General features: G+C 37.1%; 1 protein-coding gene across 1 annotated transcript in view; it reads left to right on the top strand.

The window, feature by feature from the left end:
* Positions 1-22,545, top strand: part of STXBP5L (syntaxin binding protein 5L) — a gene marked incomplete at its 5' end in the record, with an annotated part of 177,968 nt that overhangs the window by 140,230 nt on the left and 15,193 nt on the right. Inside the window, 2 exons of the mRNA XM_083854399.1 lie at positions 58-123; positions 18,888-19,058. Coding sequence (XP_083710525.1) covers positions 58-123; positions 18,888-19,058 — 237 coding nt within the window. The remainder of the gene's footprint in view (positions 1-57; positions 124-18,887; positions 19,059-22,545) is intronic.

The raw sequence follows: 22,545 nt of genomic DNA, 5'->3' as shown, positions 1-22,545 counted from the left end.
AAAGTTGAAGCATGCCCTGTTAGATTGTAACTTAACTCTTTAACTCCATTTTTTCAGGCCTGACTGAACTCAGTGACAGTCCAGTTTCCTTGGAGCTTGAGCGTTGCAAGTCTCCCACTTCAGGTAAAGGTGATTGGCTTCTCTTCCTGCAGTCTGTATAAGCCATTCATGTCATGCATCACTGTGTTTCATTAATCCCTAAGAAGTGAAGTGCATAGTTCCAAATAGAAGAAAATACTGGAGCAGCGCTTTTTACGTAGCACAGTAAAATCCCAAGTCTGTTTCCTTAAGGAAAACTTAAGTTTGTGCATGGTGCATCTTGAGGTGAACGGTGTGAAAACATCTGAAGTAACAGCATCGTGCTGGTATATTCCTATAACCTCCTATAAGAAGCTTGTTTCTCTGGTTTTTTTAAAAGGCTTTCTAAGATTTTTTACAGTAGGGAGTCCTTGTAATTCTTTGTGTATATATTATGCATACTTGTACCTGGAGAAATTATTTGAAATCAGCAGTATGGAGATGGTAAATATTAGCCATTAGAACTCCTAAACTAGTGTCTAATTTATGTAATTTACAATGAAAGCAGAACCTCAGATAAAAATATTTGCTTTTCAGCCAGGGCAGGGAAATCTTGGCCACACAAAAATTCATAAATGTTTCCCATTTTACCCATAGTCCTTCAGAAGGTGGAATTCGTCTCAATCCCAGAGACCTTTTCAGCAAGTGCCTAGTCTACATTGATCTCTTTAATGTGAGTTTACAGTCTTAAAGATGGTTGCTAAGAGCTGTTTTCTGGTAGCTGACTTTTAAATGTTATGGAAAATAAGGAGGTGTAGCTGTGATACATTCGTTTTGCTTGTGGTATGCATATCACACTCTTTTCCTTGTAGTTTGGTAAGTATTGGTAGATTCCCCCCCATAGTTATGGTAACAAATTCCCACAAGTATGCTGTTCAAATTCTCTGTTATTGTTTCACATATTTTATGTCATAATAACAGGATACATTAATTTTGACTGAAAGTCACTAATTAGTATTTTATAGAAGGCTGAAACTAATAAAAGTGTTTCCTTGGCATATCAAGAGCTAAAACAAAACAGCTGCTTTGAAATTTGTATTTCCTTGTATTATTTGCAACTCCGATTCTGTAGATACGGAGATATCAAAGTGCAATAGGCTATAATAATATTGGTATAAAACTAGGAGCTCAAACCCTTGAGTAGGGCCTCAGAAACTCATGATATAGGCTTTAAAATAAAACATTTGATAGCTCAGTTATAATTAGGTTATTTATTGTGTGGCTCACTGGGATTCAACTTTTCACTTTTCAGAAATGAGCTAAAACCTTTCCCTTTCTTTTCTCTGAACGCTAAGAGATGACTGACTTGGTAACCATATGTGCATATTCTTAGTTTTATAATGATGAGTGTCTCCTATAACACTTTACTTTTTCTGCAGTTAACTTCAATTTTTCATTCTGCTAGTGCTCAAAAATAGCTCTCTTAGATAAATCTGAGATAATTTGCTCCAAAATTTATTCTGCTTTTTTCGGTTTTGGAGATATTCAGCAAGGAAAACATAGCATATTTATGGGTGTTTCCTATTTTAGCACTTTCATGTTGTTTTCCAACCTATATTTATATTTTTAAAATGTTAAATCAGGTGCAGTTTTGTAGGAAGTAACTATGATTAGAACTACTTTTTAAAAGAAGAAGCTTCTTGTACTGTGATTGATATTAATTATTTTTATGTAATTATTGCAAAATTTAATTAATATTGCTTCTGCATACCTGCTGTAAAATGGGATGGAATCCAACCTTGTCACCTGGAATAACTGACCTCAAAACTACCCCCTCCAAAACTTGGGAGTGGAACTAATCCTGTGCTTACCAGCACAGGCTCACACCTACACCAGCCTTCTCACTGACTAATGTTTCTTGCTCATAGAGCACAGCTACATACTTATGGATCTGTCAGGCAAGATCCTTCTACTTCCAGCCTTGCCTTTATCTGTTTAAAGTCCAAGGCACCCAAGCCCTGCAATGGAAGTGTGCTGTGTTCTGTAAGAGCCCCATGATCTTTGTGTTTGTAAAAACACTGATCACATTCCTCTGCTGAAAACAGACCAAGACTTGATCCTTCAGAAATTTAGCAAAACCGGAAAGAATACTTGAACTGCTCTGTGAAGTGGTTCAGGTTGCTGCCCAATGGAGGAGGGCCTGCTGGGTGTGACTACATAAGATTGCAAAGACAGAGGGAACAGAATTTGATTTGTAGCAGTTCATTCTGGTTGGCAGAGCACATCAACATCACTTCTTCACCCAGCAGGGAAGTTCATGCCAGGTACTGGCCCTGAGCATGCTCAATATATACACAAAGTGCAAACTTCTGGAGGGCATGAGTCCAAATGGCAAACACTGCAGACATGGTGGATGGCACAGTGGTGAACATCCTCATCTTCAGCTTCATCAGAAGGGCAATGATTTGAGGAACAACATTGCTGTGCTCGCATGTGAACCTTGAGACTCCCAAGACAACACCTAGGAGGAATCCCTAGGGCATGCTAATTGCCAATGTAGACACCAGTAGCTCTACATGTGAGAGAGCCATGCGTAGCTTAGTCAGATTTCCATTCCAGTCAGGCTATAAGAATAGTGTTGGTAAAGGCTTCTTGGAGAACTTGAAAAATCTCCTGCCTCCTCATTTCTTGGTCTGATGTTGAACATTGCTGAGACTGCTTGAACTATCTCTGTTTCTGTAAAAATTTGATTTTTCCTGTAACATTCTAGTACTTGGCAATGTTTTAACCTCTGACTAAATTTCTGCAGAGACACCCTAGGTCAACCCAGAAATGTGGCTTTGTTGTTTCTCTTCTCTCTGCCTCAAAGCAGAATTAGGCACTTGTGTGTTCTATCATCGATAGTTGGAGCACTGAGCAAGAAACTGAGGATTGAAGAGTACACCTTATTTCACATGCAGGGATGGTACATAATTCAGTACAAATCCTACTTCTTCATTAAGTAATATTTAACTTGGTTCACAAGACTGTCTTCTCAGATGTTCCTCCTGTGCTACTTACTAAAACATGACTTTGCAGATGGTATCATTGAAAAATCAGATTCCTGTGCTGAACGCGGTTCAGAATAGAACATAAAATTAAACCATTTGATTAAAAGTTTTTTGAAATGCACAGTGTCACACAGAGGTTAGCAGCAAGTGAAGAAATAGCAAGCTTTCTTTTTAAGAGTGGTAGGCAGAGGAGAGGAATAATTTTCCTTAACCACTGGTATCTTGTTTAATTAAACTAGTATTTAAATACTACAGTGATGCATTTCCAACACTATAAAGGAAAAGAAGAAGTTAGTAAAGCCATTTGAAAGATTCTGCTTATTTTTGGATATCTGAGAGGGGCAATTTCCACTATAAATGTATACTGGGTGTAGTAATATGTTACCTATATAAAGCATGTTTAATGAACGCAGAAATGCAGCAAACTCTGCCATATCATGATATTTGGTGGCTTAAAACCAAAAGCCTCAGAACATCCTATACTTACTCCTGCATGCCTTGTTCTTTCAAACTGCATTTTCATTTTTGTCTGTGATTTGGGGGTCAAAAGGGCTTTGTACTGCCTTTATTCTGCAATGCATACAAGAGCTCAGTAACTCTAAAGCACTCATCATGTAAGTGGTGCTCTGTCAAATGCTCGAGTTAATTACTGTGTAATGTATTACAGAACAGTACCCATTCCAGTAAATTTTGCCTTTATTTTTATCATCTCATTAGGTAAACTTATTCAGAGGCTCTTAGGAATATAATGTATAATATATATAATTATGTATGTCCATTACTGTTTTAAACATTCATATTGAAGTGTAATAGATGCAAATACACCGTGAGCAGAGGAAAATACAACTTTGATAGGTTGTTTGTTGTGTGAGGTGAAATTGGACACTTTAGACTCCTTTCAAAGAACAGAAGGAAAGAATTTCTTCAGTCTGCATATAGGAGAGTGACTTCTCAAATGTTTGTCCTAAAGTGAAAATTGGTTTGTGTTTTTTCTTAAGAAGCATCTTTATATTGGGGACTTGTATCCAAAATGCGTTTAAGATTTTGAAGCTTAGAGGAGGCTATGTAAAGATTGCCATAACTGATTCCCATGAGCTTTGGGACAGGTCCCTAATGGCAAGATCACAAGTTTTTATACAAACTGCAAGTTTTTATACATACTGTGATTTCCAAGTGCTGCTATGCTTACTCATTTCTGGTTAAATCTGCTGGGATTAGGCCTTTGCCATGCCAAACTCCCACTTTCATATGTGAAGTGTTTTAAAAATAGCTTTCTGTCTTGAAGAATATTATTGAGTTTCTTAACAATCATTTTTTTTCTTAATTTGTGGATGACTTCAGAGTAGCTGAAGAGATTTGACTCCATTTGAAAATTATATTCTCCTGGAGAACAAGCTAGAAAGTAAATGTTTCAAAATATTTTGTGTGTCTGTAAAACATAGAATGTAATTTATTTTGAAACTTAGTTACTGATAACACTGCAAAACCATTTCTGCTTATCTATATTAAATGAAAAATAATGTTAACTAGTCAGAAGACAACAATTAGAGATTAGCTTCAGCAGTGTGGATACAAGGTGCATTTTATCACTATTTCCCATAAGCAAGGTAGTTTCTGTACAGGGGAATTCCTGCTTAAGTTCTTGAGAAGGGACTTGTGTGTAGGGATTAGCAGGGAGGAGTGTGAGCTGGGGACCTGGGTTTGGACCCTTGTGCAGCCCCTGGGACATGGCTCAGGGTTCAAGGGGGCTTTATCAGTAACTGGGACTGGTCACCTTCATTTTGAATAATGTGAAAATCTGTGACCACAGTGCTGCTGTAATAGCTGAGGGAAACTCAGCATTGAATGCCAGAGCTGCGAGCACACGTTTGTTTGTTGGTTGTGCCTTGGTATTTTCCTTGAAAGACTGAGAGGAACCATATGGCTACAGAGCAAGATGTTGTCAGGTCAGAAGACCTGCGTGCTCAGCTTAGCTGGCTGCTAGACTGTACCTAGGAACTCTTCCTCATCCCACAGTTGAATAATTTGACTCTTAACACTTGAAGCTCTTTTGGGTAGGGGCTGTCTTCCCTTATGCTGTAGCATCACAATTTCTGCTGGCTGCCTCCAGTGTGAATATAAACAAATAATGATAGCAGACAACTCTGCTGGCTTCTTGAACCTTTGTACTCCATTCTTAAATAAAACTGGTTTTCAAAAGCTCTTTGTCAGCAAGATATGCTTACGTGCATGTTCCCTTTATAATAAATGTAAAGATAGTAAAACATGCATGATTTAGGTACTAAAAACAGGTTACATAAACTGATCAGAATGTGGATATTATTAATAGTTAAAAGTTAGTTGAAAAACATTAATATAGACAGCTTTAATCACAGCAAAGCATGAAAACAACCAGCTGCTTCTGTTGTTTTTACCCTCAAATATGGGATCTATTGACAGCGATCTGTGCTGTGTCCTAGTGTATCAATACCTGGCTGTGGGATTGCCACATGAAGGGTATGCAATTGTCATGTGGCAGCTCCCAAACCAAGCCTGTGTGAACTCCTTCAGAGGAATCAGAAAGTCCAAAGTTTGCATGTGCTGTATGAGCCTGCACACAAATAGCTGGGAGCTGTTGTGGTTCAGACATGAGTCACCATTTGGGAACAGCTGTGGCATGCAACACAAGACACATAATTCCTGCTGTACACAAACACCTGTAACCTAGAAATAGAAGAGGTTAGGCTACCAATTTTTAAAGCTCAAAACTGCATGGTGACAGCACTAATTTAGCTACTTAAAGTTCTAATCTGTTAGTAAAGTGTCCTACAGTTTTTCTTTTGAATTGCTTTTCCTTTTTCAGAGGGCTGGTTAGGCCAGATGTTGTCCTTCCTCTAAAAGGAGATTATATCACAAGTGATGCTTCTTTATAGCAGAGCACTGATTTTCTGGAGCAGTAGCCTCCCATTCACAGTCTGAAAGAGTCTCTGACAGCTGCTCAGATAAATGGAATGGGTTTTTGAAGGCTGTTCTGAAAATCAAACTACCCTTTGTGTGAGTGCCTAAAATGGATGTTGGTGCCTAACACTTGGTATCCAAATTAGAGAATTTTTATGTAGTGGTGTTAGGGGTGTGTATTTTTTGATGTCAGGCTGATCTGGAGAGACTTCTTTACCATGTCCCGAATTAAAGTTATGGCTAAAGATGGGTTACTGAGAGGGCCGTGCTGGTTTAAATGATAGCAAAATATTGCTCAAGAGCCTCTTGGGTCCCCCTACTCATCCCTGAAGAGAAAAAAAAAAAAATCTAACATAGGTGCTGGCTGATATTTAATTCTGCCACATTGCAGGCTTTGTAAAATACAACAGATTTTTTTTTTTTTTTTTTTTCAAGAGATTTTGTGACTTAAAAGAGTGAGTGTCTGTTCTGGGCATCCTTCTGACCTAAAAGCTTACTAAGTACAAATTACAAAGAATTTGTTCCTTATATGTTCCTTTCACTGTGATACTTATTTTGTAGGACTTTATTTAGATGTATAATAATAGTAATAAAATAATTAGTTGACAAATATTTGACTGTTCCCTTACAGTAACAGACAGCATGGGTAAGGGGCAAAAGACAGAAAACCATGTGAAAAAAATAATGAATACAAAATGAAATAACCAAACTGGAAATCAAATCTTCTGAATAATTAATAAAAGATTTCTTAAGGCATTCTTCTGATAAATTTAATGCCATTTTGACTGCTACAAGACATGCTTTATTTCAGCTCTCTGGTGTTCATTGTTTGAAAATGTGCTCGTGTGTGAGGAAATGAAAACATTTTTGAACAGAAGCAAAATTACCGGTTTCTTGCATAATTGGAACACAACAAATAATTAAACCTTCACTAAATTGAGTACAATATTTTGATGACTAGATAACACCACATTATGTCCTGAAGCTGCTATATTTTGTTTCTGTGCAATCTGTCTTCCTTTCCATAATGTTACAACGGTATGTTCTGTCCCCATAACCTCTGCAATATGCCTTTTCTTTTTCAAATGCTGTCTTGAGGTATGATGTCATCAGATCTCATAATTTCATTGCACCCTCTTATTAAATTGGTTTGCAGGTGTTTAAATATTTGTGTTATGCTGCATAGCCAGCATTTGCAATATTTGCCTTAATCTCATTTGTGGTTTCTTTTTTTATCATTCCTGTCACCAACAAGGTAAGATATTGCAGGCACACAGCCAAATCTGTGTAAAAAACATCATTCACTCCTTGACAGCTGGAATAATTTTTTTTCCAGTGCTTCTTTGTTCAATTGCATTTATTTTGCTGAATGGTGTAAATGAAAATATTTAAACCATTATTCTGCCTTTATATGCTTATTAAAAGAAAAGTGCTACAAATTTGCAACATGGTTTTAACCAGAAGATGGCATGTTGTTTTCCCTCGCTCCTTTTTCTTTCTTACTTATTAACAACTGCCTTTCTCCTTTTTCTGTTGTTTCAGTTAAAGGATCAAGAAAGTTAAGTCTGCCAACAGATCTTAAGACTGATCTTGGTACGGTAGGCGAAAGCCAACAGCTTTAAACTTCCTTACATTCATTGGCAAAACATTCTACCAACTGATTCATGAGATAACACAATAACCTCAGAGGCTTTGTCTGAAAAGGCTTTCTAAAAACCACCTATTAACCCATACAGTTCTGTTGGCAGCTCTCAGCATTTTGCTTGTTTGATATTCATTTATTTCATGTAGACATATATTGCCAGTCATTACACACTGTGTGTGTAATACTTTATTCTGAAAAAGCTCCAGAAGTTTTTCCAGGCTGGTTGTTGGTGAACTCTGCCTATAATACGCAATGCATGCGCTGGTCTATTTTCTTTATTTGGTGTACGAATTGTGCCACAACAGTGATTAGACAATTGAACATCTGTATTTTATGGTGTCTTTGAATGTCTGAGGAGTCAGATTGGAAATCAGTCATTTGTCTCAGTCTTCTCCTTGAGACTTACCTCAGCCAGCTGTTAAATACATAGTTTGCTGTAATCTTTTTTCTCAATTCTGCTTTAATATTGCAGTGGAAGTGCATAGTGAGAGCACAAATTTCACCTCAAAACCCCTAAAATGAAAATTCTGTCTTGAATAGTCTAAAACTGCTTGGAGCAGATCATGAAGCACAATATTCACATAAAGGGTATTGCTCCTGGTGTTTGGATTGGAATGTGTGGTTCACACAAAAAATTCTTATAATTATTCTTTAAATATTCTCAGTCTCAAGGAGTTCTTTCTAGTTTTACTCTCTTGGGAAGTTTCCCTTGTAAGATTACAGAAAAAGCCAAGTAGGATGCCTCATTACTTAGTGTCCTTTTAGAGATAAAAATGAAAGTTGGATCATGTCCTTGAATAAGACAGCTGAACTTCATTTCTGTCACTGGGAATTGTGTGCACCTATTAGCCAAGGTAGCATTTGTTCCACAAGGCAAAAGTCAGGTGTATAAATATGTCTTTCTTAATATAAATTACTGAGGAACCTGGAAAACTGTCAATTGCTCCTGGTAAAGATTAGGTAAATAAATGTGGAAAAAAAGAATTGGAAAATTCAATCCAAATTGTGTGGGTTTCAGAGTATAAAGTGATTCAGTTGAAATAAATTTGAGAAAGTAGGAATGGAGGACTACACCTAAACAAAATTTGGAGTGGAAAATCATAATGTTCCTAATACTCCAAAAAGGTGAAAGAAGTAGGCAGCTATAGACCTGTAAAATTAATATTTATTACTATAATAATGGGCAGCTATTAAGAGGGAAGGTGAATACTTAGAATATCAAAATAACCATAGGATAGGATTTAAGACTAAGCCATATTCTACAGATCAAACTTCTTTTCGTTAGTATTATTAAAAATGCATTGTCTTGAAGGACGCGTAGTATTAAATAACTTTAAATCCTGAAGCATAAGACAAGCAAAAAATAAACTTAATGGACAAAAGACTGGATTTAGAGAATTTTGAAAAAGAAAGAAGTATACCATTGTAGTTAGAATTGTTGAGAGCTTTATCGTGTAATATAAAATGTCACATATCAGAGAAAAAAGCTACCTTATCATCAGCTTTCCTGTAATCATGTTGGGAAAGGGACAATATTGTAAGCTTTGCCAAGAATATATTGATAAATTGCAGGCAGATTTTTATTTTTAAAACCACAAAAAAAAAAATAAATAAACCACCACACAAAACCCTCCAAAGACTGGGGAGCAGGGTAAAAAGCTCCAGAAGTCAAACAAATTCAACCTGAAAGGGTAGAAAGCATGATGATCCATTTGAAGTATATGACGTATGTAAGGAATTGAAAAGATTAATGGGATGCATAGTCCTGCATCTAGTTTTTATTTCAGAGTAGTCATGTTTCTACCATTCCTTTATTTGCTTGTATTCATTATTTTTAAATAGTATAGAAATAGTATAGAAGTATAAACTAAAATAAACCTAAGAAGGTCTAGTTCAAAGTCTTGCAGGAACTAGTGGAATGCCATTGATTCCAAAAGCTTTGTAAACACTGAAAGGTATAATCAAAATGTCACTAAAGCATCCTGTTTGTTGTTAGTGCCGCAGCAATCAGGTATTCTGTGCTCAGATTACTCAGAAGCTGAGGATGAAGCACGTGGAAGCAGAATTTAATGTCTAAAATGGCACATACTCATGGGCAATCAACAGCAGAGAGATGTTTAGAAAAGGAAAAGTAAATGGACTGAAAAACCCCCAAACTTTCAGCTCTCAGTCATGACTGTCTTAGAAGGGCAAGATATTCCTGTTAATTATTCTAGCCATTAAAGCTGTGCTGAATTATAGATTGCTTAGTTTACAACAGGCTGGGAAGAGCCTCTCTTTCTCAGTATAAGGACCTACATTTAAATGAGAGTTCCTGGAAAAGGTGATGACCATATTTCAGTTACTTCTGCTCTGGCCACACTGTCGGAGCTCTTGGAGATTATTTATCCACTGTTCAGCTGTTGCCTGAGATTGTCCCCAAAGTCTGAATATTCAGGGGCTAACAGTAGTTTTTGGCCCACACTTCTTGTAAAGATATTCAGGTCACCACTTTGAAATGATAAAATGTTGTCCGTGCATTCCATTGGCTCTGGCTCGGAGCTTTTTAGAGTGCTGATAGATCGCCCACTCTCAACAGCAACTGCAGCTAATTGGGGCATACATTAGCATTTGGCAGCTTACAGTTCTGCTCCCTTCTTATGATCTGCCTCCTGGAATGTCCTTGCTTTCACTTTGCTTTGAATTGTAAATAGTAGAGGTTAAGTAGAAGTTAAATCTATTTCAGGTGGAGGTGTTGCCAGTACTGGAAATTGCTTGGGGAGTAGTTTGCTATCATTTAGGAGAATAATGTGTGATCTGATGACTCAAGGTGTTCTTATTAAACCTCAGCAGGATTTTCATGACCTAAAGGTACTTTGGGAATCCACTTTGACCTTTATATGACTGATGAAGTTGATCTCAGCTTCTTTTTTATTTTGATATGGTGATTATTATCTTTCCTTGGTTGTTGTATCTCCACACAGAAATGAGTGATGTGGCACATGAAGGGATACACTGAAACTTCTTGATAGCTTTAGCTACTGCAGGTCACAGCAACCCAATGTTTATTTGATCTGACCAGAAGGAAGACATGTCAATACTGCTGCATAGACTGTACAGCTTCTCTATTACCCTTCAGAGGCACCTCTGAATGATAGTATCTTTATTTTTAAAACTAATAATGTTTCCAAAACTCTTCTAAACAAATCATCTTCATTTCCTTAATTGTGTTTCACAGAAATAAGTTATGGGGATAATCCTAATTTTATTTAATCAAGTGGAGAGTCTGAGATATATCCAGATACATAGAACTGCTCTGGTATGAGAGCTTTCTAACTTTGCTTCACCAGCCACTTCAAGCATCACCTTATATTTTTCTTTTAGAAAATACTTCTGCTCATTTCACTAAAAGCTTTTAAAGGTTCCAGCTGATCACAGGGAGCCAGACAGAAGCCATAGCTAAAGATGGGGGAGAGTCAGTAACTGCTGACTTCTTTAGAAGTACTATGAACAGATGGTTTGACTGTAAGGAATTATGCCATCACCTAGACTTTATTAGTGAAAGAACAAAAGGAAATGCAAATATAAATAGACATCTTTTTTTTTCCTTCCTGCTAAGCTGTGATCATCAAAATTTTAATATATTTTCCTATGCTTTCTGCAGATACTTATAAGTAGTGAATGAGTTCTTTGCCAAGTGAAGTTAATGTCTTCCACTTTATACAGCAGCAGAAATCTAGAAAAATTACCATATAGGCTGATTTTTTTTCAGGGATTTGAGAACATATTCTAACGCCAAGGCCCTAAAACTTGAATTCTGAAAGCTGGGTTCATAAAACATAATTGTAAGGATCAGATTAAGGACCTGGGGTTATGGGTTTGTACTTTATTTTGTCCATTTTGGGTGAGGTTTGTTGAATCTGTTTGATTTATGTATACAGTAATAGAATTGTAATATGAAAATATCCACTATTTGATGCCTTTGTATTTCATTGACAGGGAAGCATCACTACCTGGATGGTCCCAAGCCTATAAAACAGTGCCTGAATAAATGAAACCTCACTTCCATTTCAAGAATAATCAGCAGTGGGGTTATAGCAATTCTCTCTTTAATATTTCAAAGTATTTACAGCAGACATTAGGCACTCACGCAGTTTTGAAGCTTTTAATCTGTTTTTGCTTACTACTGCATTGGACAAACTGGTAGATTTTAGGTGGAGCATTCTATATTGATTTATCTGGATCTGTAGTTCTGTTTACAAAGCTAAAGAACATTTCAGAAATTTTGAAACTATATGAGTTGCTTTCCTCCTTGGTATGACTTTGTAGAAGAGGAAATCCAGACATCCAGCTGTACCAATGATTTGCTTTAAGTGCTTGGCAATATACATTGAAGATGATTTGTATTTTTGCATGATAAGGATTTTAGGGACTGTCCAACGTATGTCTCCTTCCAGAAGGTTAGAGGAACTTTTCTGTCCCCTTCTCAGTCTGAAAGTACCATCTGAGTAGAGGAAACATCTGAACTCTGCCTCTAGGTAGAATCAAAGAATAATCAAGGTTGGAGGGCACCTCTAGACCCCCCAGGTCTAGGTTGTCTAGACCCCCATCCTGCTCAAAGCAGGTCAGGCTACACCAGGTAGGTCAGGACAGTGCCCAGTCAAGTCTCACAGCACTTGATTTTCAGTCTGGCAAATGCCAAATACAGGGGAAGGATTTCACCCCTTTAAGTGCCTGGTTCTGCTCTTGCTGAGTCAGTGGAGGATGAGCTTTGCTTTTTCTCCTTCAAGTTTGATCACTATGAAGGTGCAAAACATTGTGAGGTGGACTAGAGTCTTTTACAGAAATGAATTTAAACTCTTTCAGCTATTTCACGTTATGAGACTTGGATTTTGTTATTCTGTGTTGAGGACCCTACTAGACAAAAGTCTGTTAGTCTTCTGAAGGTCAAGTGTATGACAGCACCAATTTCTTCCTTTCTTAAGTAGGAGAATTTTCATAGTCAAACATTTTTAAAAGAGAACCTATATATCTAGTGGATATATTAGCACTTCTACCAGTCCAGATAACCAGAATTTTAAAAAAGCAACAGGATGATTCAGTTACTATAGCAGAATGCACATGTGCTCTGTGGTTATATTTTACAGCGGAAAGGGGTTGTGTTCTAACTTCTAATGCTTCCAGGTGAGAAAAAAACAATATAACAAACTGATCTACTTGAGAATTTTACAAGCAACTAGTTAGAAGGAAAGGTAAGTGCCTTAAACCATACAAAAAACACCCTAAGTAAAATGATTGTAAGTAATATAGTTACATTTCATAGCAAAGGAAAGACAGTGAAATTTGGCAGCTGGAAAAACAAAACAAGCTGTAAAGATCATCATACATTTAGGGGTTGTAATAACAAAATGGTACACAACTGCTAGGCTCCATTGTAACAGGTACTCACTGCTCACAAGTTCTTTGGTTTTAAATATGGAAGAGTTCCTTCCTTACTGAGGACTTCAAAGGTAAGTCATTTTCCACTCCTGTCAGCACTGTGGACACATACAGGGTATTCTTCCATTTTGGGGTCTCTGCTCACCTCTCAGGTTGTAACATTTTTCCTTTTTAAAACCAGAGAATGAATGCAAGTTTTTTCCATGGTGAAAATGCAGGTGCAATGCTACACGTAAGGAGTGCTCAGGACAAGTTGTTGATATTCAGGTGGTCTTGTGGTCCATCCACTCTGCTTACATGTTCCAGTGTTGTCTTCTGTGCAGTTCAGGATTTCATGTTTGCGTTTCAGAATTCAGTTCAGGTTATCTGTCTTATGTTTTCCTGTTTATTGAACAAGGCATAGCAACCATTTATGTTGGATTATTCTGTGGAGGCACACTGAGTGCTCTGTACTTTTTGAGACAGTCCCATAGTGTGGTGTTATACGATCACTAGAAATTCAGCAGATGAATCTGAGGAGCAGAGTTAGATCCAAGTAGTCCAAAATTTTCTCACTATTCTGTAGAAGCAAAGCTAGATTTGTTTTTAGGTTTGCACTGCCATGTTTTGGCTTTTCAGATATGATAACATGGAGGTTATGTCATGACATACAATAATATATTCTCTATGTCTTTCATTTGGAGAGCGTTTATTTTGTATTTTCTTTTTTTTTTCCCTGATTTCAGGGAAAATAGTAATTTTAAGAGAGTCTGTCAGTGATCTGACAATGCACTTAATGTTTTCAGCCACTCCACAGTATTTTGTCTCTCTGACAAATACATCTGTTCATCCTGCTTTGAAAAACATGGTGATTTTAGAACCAAGTATATGATAGGATTTTGTTGCCATAGGCAGAATACCATTATATTACACAGGCATTGGGCAGTATGTTACAGTGACAGCATATTACAGTGTTGGAGTGGACATAGATATTCTACCAGCATGTCATTAGGGCAGCTCTTCCTTCCTCTTCAAACTGATGAAGACATGATGTTAAATGTACATTATTTTGGCAGTGCATCTGTATTAACCTCTTCTGCTGGGGCTTTCACCTTCTCTCCTGCCTGGCTGACAGAACTGCACCAAGGGAAAATTGTGTTTCTGACTTCTTAAGGAAATTTCTTTTTAATAAATCCTTTAAAATTCTTAAATTTTATGGTATCGGCCTGTGTTCTCACTAATGAATATTTACACCATTACACTAATTTTGATTATTTTCAGGCAAACCTGAGACTGTTCTTGGAGCCATTGTACAGTTTTGAGATTACATTTTTTTATTAATTCAAATGTGTATCTCTCTGCTGTGTAAAAATAAAGGTTAGTCGCCACCATAATCATTACTTAAAATCTAATTTATTGATAATACACAAAAATCCCCCAGTGGAAACAGATGGATTTTTCTTCACTTTAACTGTAAAAATTGTATTCAACAGTTGTTGAGAGCATTCTCTGAGACTTATTTTTCAGGTTCTTTCTGCTCCATATTAAAGCATTTCTCTGGTTCTCATTTTCTCTTTTATTGATTACTTCCTTACAACTTAAGATGATATTACAATGCTTCTAATTATGGATATTTATATTCCTTTGTCTCAGCCTCTCTCCAATCATTAGTAGGAAGGTTTTGAGCAAGTTTTTCTGTTTGAATTTATCCCTTTGTTAGAACTGAAAGAATTGGTTGCTCATATTCTTTCCTGATTTTTTTTTGTGTCAAGTGTAAACAATTGCTAGGCAGTAACTGCAAATGAGTACTTCTTTCTTACTGACATTTTCATTACATTTGCCTTTAACAAGTATTCATCTTTTTACTGGAAAATTGTTGGTCTTTTTTGCTTTTTTGCAGTGGTCACCAAGTTGTTTAAAAGTTCTATGTTTGTGATCAGGCAGATTGTGTAGGATATACATGTTACTGTGTGTAAACTAAATCAACATGGGTATATAGAATATTCTCCCTGTGCAACATGCCTCAAAGAAATTTGGCTTAATATGAGGCTGCCCTGTTGGTTTGCTGCTGTCATGTTGCACATCACATCTCTCAGTAGTTTCATCAGGTTCACAGTAACTGAAGTCACTTCTTTAGTTCCTCGTGATCTCATCATCCCTCTGGAATTTTGTGTGACACTCTTGCCTTACATCCAGTACAGTTCTCTTTGCTTTTTAAAGCAGTTTGTGGGGTGCACAGGGCACTGAATGCGGCTGGTGTTTGGTAACAGAGACAGATAAAGTATTTTTAATTCATATGGATAAGCATTTTTAATTCCATGGGCCCAGACAAAGGCCAATAACCATGAACTGCACTGTAGAAGCAGCACATGGAGAACATTACAAAATTTTATGTCATGAACATTTATGTATTTTAATACATCATATATACAATGATTTACTGCTGCTTTATTAAACCAATACAGTTAAATTAGTTTTAAATGGACTAAAGGGGTAATTGCCTATGATTACTTCCAATGGCTTCCATGAGCCCTAAATTTTTAAATTAATGAGCAGAATAGCTACAGACTGAGCCCTGGCCATTTAGTTCACTATCCACAGGAAGTAGACAAGGCTGCTCCCCTGGCATAGTGGGATGGTTCTTACACAGTTTGGAGACTGCTTCAAGGATAAGCTGCACTAAACCCTGATGCCCAGATATGTTGCATTAGTGTGGGACTGGCTGAAGGGATCCAGGAGCACTGGACAGTATAATTCTAATTCCTGTCACCTCATGGGCAGCAGCACCCATGAGAAGGGGTAGGGAGTGATGGCAAATGCAGTGGTAGAAAAGAGAAGGGGTGTTTTGTGCAATTTTCTTCAGCATCACCTCTTCTTTGCCTCCTCCAGAAGAAGAGTGAGGAGCTGTTGCATTATTGTGTCAATAGCGCAGAGGAATCTGTGCATTGCTGCTTAAGCACAATGTTAATGTCCCTGGTATCAACTAATGCTCCATATCAAGTAGTATTTCCAAGCCGAGAAGAGCCTCACTGACCATGTGACAAAAGCAGTATTCTAGCAAGGACAAAAGTTAAAATGTTGCTTTTCCTTACAAATCAAACAAAGCTGGGGAAAAAAAAAGCCATGTTTTTACAAGCTCCCTGTACGTGTTCTTTGGAGTTGTAGGGAGACATCTGTCATGGCAAAGGAGGATCAGGTAACTCAGGCCTCAGGGGGTGGGGGGGTAAATCATTACAGTTATTCTTAAAGGCTGAGAGCTTGAACATTCTCATTCTCCCTTAGAAAGTACACTGTAGAAAAGTAGTGCTTCTGTTTTTCTTGTCACTTTTCCTGCATACTTCATCTTTTTTCAGACAATGCAGTAAGGAACTCTTTCTTAAACAGTACATAACCTTACTTTAGAATTGTTTTGTATTACAGAACTTATAGCATTAAAAAATATGAGAAGTTAATTTTTAAATATACACACAGAATTTTCTCATAGATTTGAGTGGTGTTTATCTGCTGGATTTTTTTTTCATTTTCTCACAAAAAAAAAAATGCAGTCATGTTTCCTATCATTATCTTACTTTTTGTACAATGCCTGTGTTTTTACTAAGGCTTGAAGACCTGCATTTCTTCTTGTATACATTTTAAAAAGTTACATTTAATCAGAGGAACAGAACAGTGTTAAAATGCAGACAAGTTTGTAGCTGATCAATAAAATCCCTCTTTTACTCATTGTTATAGCACCCACTAATTTTCACCAACTTCAATACTTGAAGGGATACCCCCTACAGCTTCTAGGATGAGGCCTGATTACTTTTTTTTTTCTTCCCAGGAACTGGTTTTGCTTATTCAAAAAAACATCATCAAAACAGCTAAAGAGTTTAGGTGCCCAGATCCTAATGATGATTTTGTGTGGGCCTTTGAAGATAATTGAGACAAAGCAGCCTACTTAGAGAAACACAGCAGCATTGTCTCAAACTATGGCATAGTGAACAGGGGTTTGGATGTGTTCTGGCCATTCTGTACAATGCTCATTAGAGAGGACTCACAAATATTGTTGATGTTTCTATAGAATATGATTTTTTTTTCACTCTGTTATGTTCCTCACCATTTCCTAGGATTCCCCCTGGAGATAATTAGATATCATGCTGAAACACCTTCCCACAAACTGAATTTTGAAGAAAGAAAGCAGCTGGATGAGGATGTGTCTGTTGCTGAGGTTGAACAGTCAGCCTGTGTCCTTGAACAAAGCCCCCGATCTCAAAGGACCTTCTGCTGAAATATACAAACATTTCCAGGAAATTTTGGAAAATTTCCTAACTAAAAATGGAATGAGTCATCCACATCAGTTTTATATCTGCTATTAGCTCAGTTAATAGCCATGTATTAAGGAAAAATGACAAGAAGCATGGAAGTTGTGTCTCCTACAGAGCTATTTTGTTATGCAGTACAGATACTAAATTGCTTTCTAATCTATAATTCTGAACATTTTTTTTCCACTTTTGTTCATTAAGAGTGAATTATATCCACATGGAAAGGACATGACTTGCACATTCAAAGACTACATGTACCACACTATACACTGTATTCAGTATAGGACTGGAATATTGAGTGAATATAGAAGTAGGTTTTCATAAGGTACACTGGTGCTGTCATGGCATGGTAACCAAGAAATAAATTTATCTTGGTACAGGAACATTCATCTTTTCCTTGGATACAATACAAATCAAAGAGAGTTAACTGAATATGGTCCTTAAATACAGACTCTTAAAGACTAAGATAATTCTCAGATATAAATAATCCAACATTGATAATTAAGGCAGAGACCTCAAGATTGCAGGAATTAACCCCAAATTAAGGCAGAAACCCCTACCTATAGTCTTTAGCTCCTACAGTTTTGAATAAAATATTCAGTGGGCTTGCATGAATCTGAACTTTTGTTTTGCTAATTACATGCTCTTTACTTAAAATAACCTGCTGACCGCAAATAATTCAGTTATATCTGGGTGTGTATCCTTTCACGTGTTGAAGGGGAAATTGTGTTCCGTAATTCTCCTCATCTTGTCTTGCCAGGCATGATAGGAAGAAAAATATCACATGAATATTTTGTGGTCCAGTCCAGTTCTGAACTCTGATCCAAGCCCTGATCAGTGGTTGTTGTGGTTTAAAGACCTGTTGACAAAGAACAGAGGAATGTAGTAAGAGTTTGAAGCAGGCATGTTTTGTTTCCCACTCCATGAGACAGCAACATCCACTGTGCTGATTGACCATGGCCTCATTTCTATAGAGCTGTAGCAGACAAATCAATTGTTCAGCAGTTTCCTTAGAAGTAAAATAAATCTATGATCTGTAAAGAATAAAATACTTAGCAATATTATGGCTATTTTTGTAATTATCTCAAATAGTGGCCTGTTTCATGCAGCTTTGAGTCAAGCAGGGAAGAAGTCTAGCTCTGAATTCTGCCCTGTAGTAAATTATACTTGGAGTTCTTACGAGAGCAAAAAGGAAAGAAAACATTCAAATAGACTTGGCATCTCTTAGGAGACACAACAGCAGGGTGTCAGTGTTACCTGCAGTACCTTGGTAAATGCCTGTATGCACAGGTCAGCAAAATGCTGTGGGATCTGCAGCTCTAGATGTGCCTGTTCTGTGGCCCTTGGTTTTTTTCAAACCATACCTTAAAGATATGGTGAGTTTTTTACATACGTGCAATGGATTGGTAAAACAAATCAGTAGTTTTTCACAGAAGATTTGATTTTACCCATTCTCAAGTATCAGAACATACATCTCTCCTCCATTCTGAATCTTGGGAGCTGACACTTTACCTAGCATTTGTTGCATTCGCTTTCCAGATCATGTGAATGGTCACTGTACAAGCCCAACATCCCAGAGCTGCAGTTCAGGCAAACGCCTTTCCAGTGCGGATGTGTCGCGAGCAAACCGCCGAGGGCCCGGCAGGCCCCCCTTCAGGAAAGCCCAGTCTGCAGCCTGCATGGAGATTTCTCTCCCAGTCACCACAGAAGGTGGGTGGCAATGACTCTTTTGCCAGGTATTTGTGAATTTCTCACCGGGTGTGAAAGGGAATAAGTTCAGCAGGATCCTTGTCTCCGTTGAGCTAGCTAACAATTTAAACTGTGATAGGTAATGAGCAAACACCATGACCCTAATCCTCTTCTTGTGAGGAGCATTTGTATCCTAACCTGCCCACCTGCATCACAGTTGCAGCTGGAACCAGTACTCCCTAATTTCCACACCTGTTAATGAAGGCAGAGCAAGGGGAATTATATCACTAAGATTGTCTAGCTTTGTATTTTTAAATGCAAATTATTTCAATGACCTTTGTTATTAGTGGTACATGGCTAGAAGATTTGATTTTTAATTTTTTATGGTAACAAAAAATAGCAGTTTTTTTCCTCCACATTAATAACTGATTGTGAGCACAACATAACCCTTTTGTAGAGCTCTCTTTATGTGCAACACAAACATGGTAAGTAACACTGTCCTATAACAGCTTCTGATGGAAAATATACAACTGCCACAGTAGTTTCTATTGCTGAGTGTTTTTCTTCATCCTGCATAGTACCAAACTCTTCTGGGATTCTTGTATGCAGATACCACTGCTATATCAGCACTACTTGTACCTGCCAAAGCCACAGTATTACCTAATCATTTTATGCTTCTTTTCTTCTTCCCTCCCATCCTCCCAGGACAAATAAGGATATTGGTAGGCAGAACCCACAGCTCCCTGAGGCCCCACTGACTCTTGTGTACAAAACATTTAGTAATACAGTGATACTTTCTATGGCATGATGTTGCTTTCTGCATCCCTGTGTCATGAAGGATTCACTTTATGTTGTTCATGGCTATTTATAATATCTGTCAAGTTTAATATAAAAATGTATCCCTTTTAGAGATAATCATCCAACTTCCTTTCAGGCTTCAAAAGTAAATTGAATTAATTGACTTTTAAAAATCCTATTTAAAAATATCACTTAAATAGTATTAAAACTTTCAGTAAAGTCAGTGAAATGGCTGTTGCAAGAGCAAGCCAGACAATCTCCAGAGTCATTTATATCAGCATGTAATGTGATGGAGCATGGTTGGAGTTTGTCCTTGGGTGTGTGGATTTGTGTATAAGTCACCTTTCAGCAGGTCTGTTGACTAAAATAATTTTCTGATTATCTGTAGTCTCTCAGTAAAGCAAAGCCTTCTGTCCAGCTTGTCTGAACTATTTTTCAGTTGGGAGTATTAGATTTTTGAGTTCTAGCTCTACTGCCTGATCTGCCAAAAAATGACTGACATTCCACTGTTCTTCATGTATCTTGAATTTCTAGACACACTGCTTTGTCAATGGTTTGATGTGTTTCTAAAGGCTTTTCTGCTAAATAATATGGTGGAAGGTGATATGATGCTTTAAAGATTCTTAGTCTGGGTGAGGGAAAAAGAAGAAAAGAATTTAAAAGGTTTGAGAAAGAATATGCCGAGAATAAGAATTCTCTCTCTAATGTAAAAGTGGCTTTGATCAAAATTTTCTGGTTGAGCTGTTCCAAAATAAAATGAAAAAATTCCCCTCTTTGCTAAGAATTTATTGGCTACTTAGGAGCATATGCTGCAACTAACAATAGATATATTCCCAAGAAATTATTTCCTTTATTTTTATATTCTCATGAGGTGAGTCAAGATACATATTTTATGTCCTTTCTAGAAAGGTGGCATTTCAGGTTAGAATTTATTATTCTACCAGAGTAGAATTTTGATTAGAATTTGCTATCTCAGAAGAACTTCTTAGGCATTAAAAAAAAAAAGCCTTTGTGTGGGGGTAAATGGTTCTTACCTTTTTTAAGCCTGTCTCCAAGGCACTGATAATACTTGAAGATTTTTTTTTTAATAATGCTTCCAGTTCCTGCTCTTTACAACCTCTTCTATACGATTTGATTAAAAAGATAATACATTTTGGTAAGTAATCATAAGATATATATTAGAATAATGAATGAATCTTCTCCCCTTGCATTGGATTTCAAACTCTACTTACTGAAATCTGACCTCCTGGTACAATAGGAACTGTATTTCCAGCATTTTCATCAAGTCTATTTTATACAAACTTTCACACAATACATTCTTCTGACTTTGTTCCAGTGAGCCGATTGTTAAGATTTTGCTGACTCTCACCTCTTTACTTCTGCAGAAGGATTCCTGATATAGACAAACATTTTTGAAGAATGTCTTTGCAATGATGAATCATAGGAAGGAAATGGGAGGTGGGGAGGGAAGGGCAGAGTAGTTGTCTTGTTGTCTGCAGGTTGAAATATTGCAAACTGCTCAGATTCATAGAGTGCTGATATTTCTCCCACATTCACAGCAGAATAATTCAAAAGCCAAGTACCAGTAGCAGAGGAGTGGTGCATCATTACTGTTACTGCCTAAACCTATGTTATTCCCAGTCTCCTCATCATCCTCTTTTATGCTTTTTGAAATGTTGCATGTTGTCTCAGTATCTTCTGCTTTCATAAACACATCACCCTCATGGCTGTAATAAAAAATTCTGTAGTTCCTCAGTATTCTATGTCTTATTTTAGCAAAAAATTAGAACCTTGCAAATTCTCAATAGCATACTATTATTTATAAGGAAGAGATTTTTTTTAATGTGAAACACAGGAACAGGTTGCCCACAGAGGTGATGGATGCACCACCCCTGGAAACATTCAAGGTCAGATGGGACACGGCTCTGAGCAACCTGACCTAGTGGAAGCTGTCCCTGTTTGTTGCAGGTGGGTTGGAACCAAATGACCTGTAAAGGTTCCTTCCAACCCAAACTATTCTGTGATTCCATGATTACTGATTCTAAACAATCTCGTTTTCACATACTTTTGATTAAGCAGTATATTTCTTGAGATAATATAAGAATTTATGGACATTATAAACAAACCCACAAATACAGAAAATTCCATTGCTGAGCTTCTAAAGTCTAAACTTCAAGTCCCTTTTGAAAAGAAATTTTTGAGATTTCAGGAGTTAGTGATTATATTTCTTTGATAAGGCTTTCTTGCAGAGTAGAAACTACATTTTTTTATTATCAAGTTAAGATTGTGCTTTTAAACAGTAATAAAAAATACACATAAAGGCAAATTATTCTTAGCCAATAAAATCCTTACAGAGATTCTGACCCATGATAACATTCTGTAGAATGGGAATGTGTTTTGTCTCCAGGCTTAGTGGATTTCTTTAAGGGCTGTAGCCATTTGCACTGCTCATGTTTCAGTGTGTTCCAGCTCGGGGTTCTGACTAGCACCCAATTTTTTTCTGGAGATCTTCACAGAAACACTGAAATAGGGATTTAATTTTTGTTTAGCTTCCTGGAGAGAATGTGGGGCTTGACTGGTTTGCCTTCTGTACTGTGGCACAAACCCAAAATAGTCCATCTCAGCCTAAGAGCTAACATCATAGTTTTTAAACCTGCTGAAATCCCAACCTGATCAAGAATTGCAGTGTAGATGAATAGATCTCAAGCAT

The sequence above is a fragment of the Zosterops lateralis genome (genome assembly GCF_965231275.1).
Source record: "Zosterops lateralis genome assembly, chromosome: 2".
NCBI classification, from domain to species: Eukaryota; Metazoa; Chordata; class Aves; order Passeriformes; family Zosteropidae; genus Zosterops; species Zosterops lateralis.
This window is presented reverse-complemented; position numbering and strand designations above follow the sequence as displayed.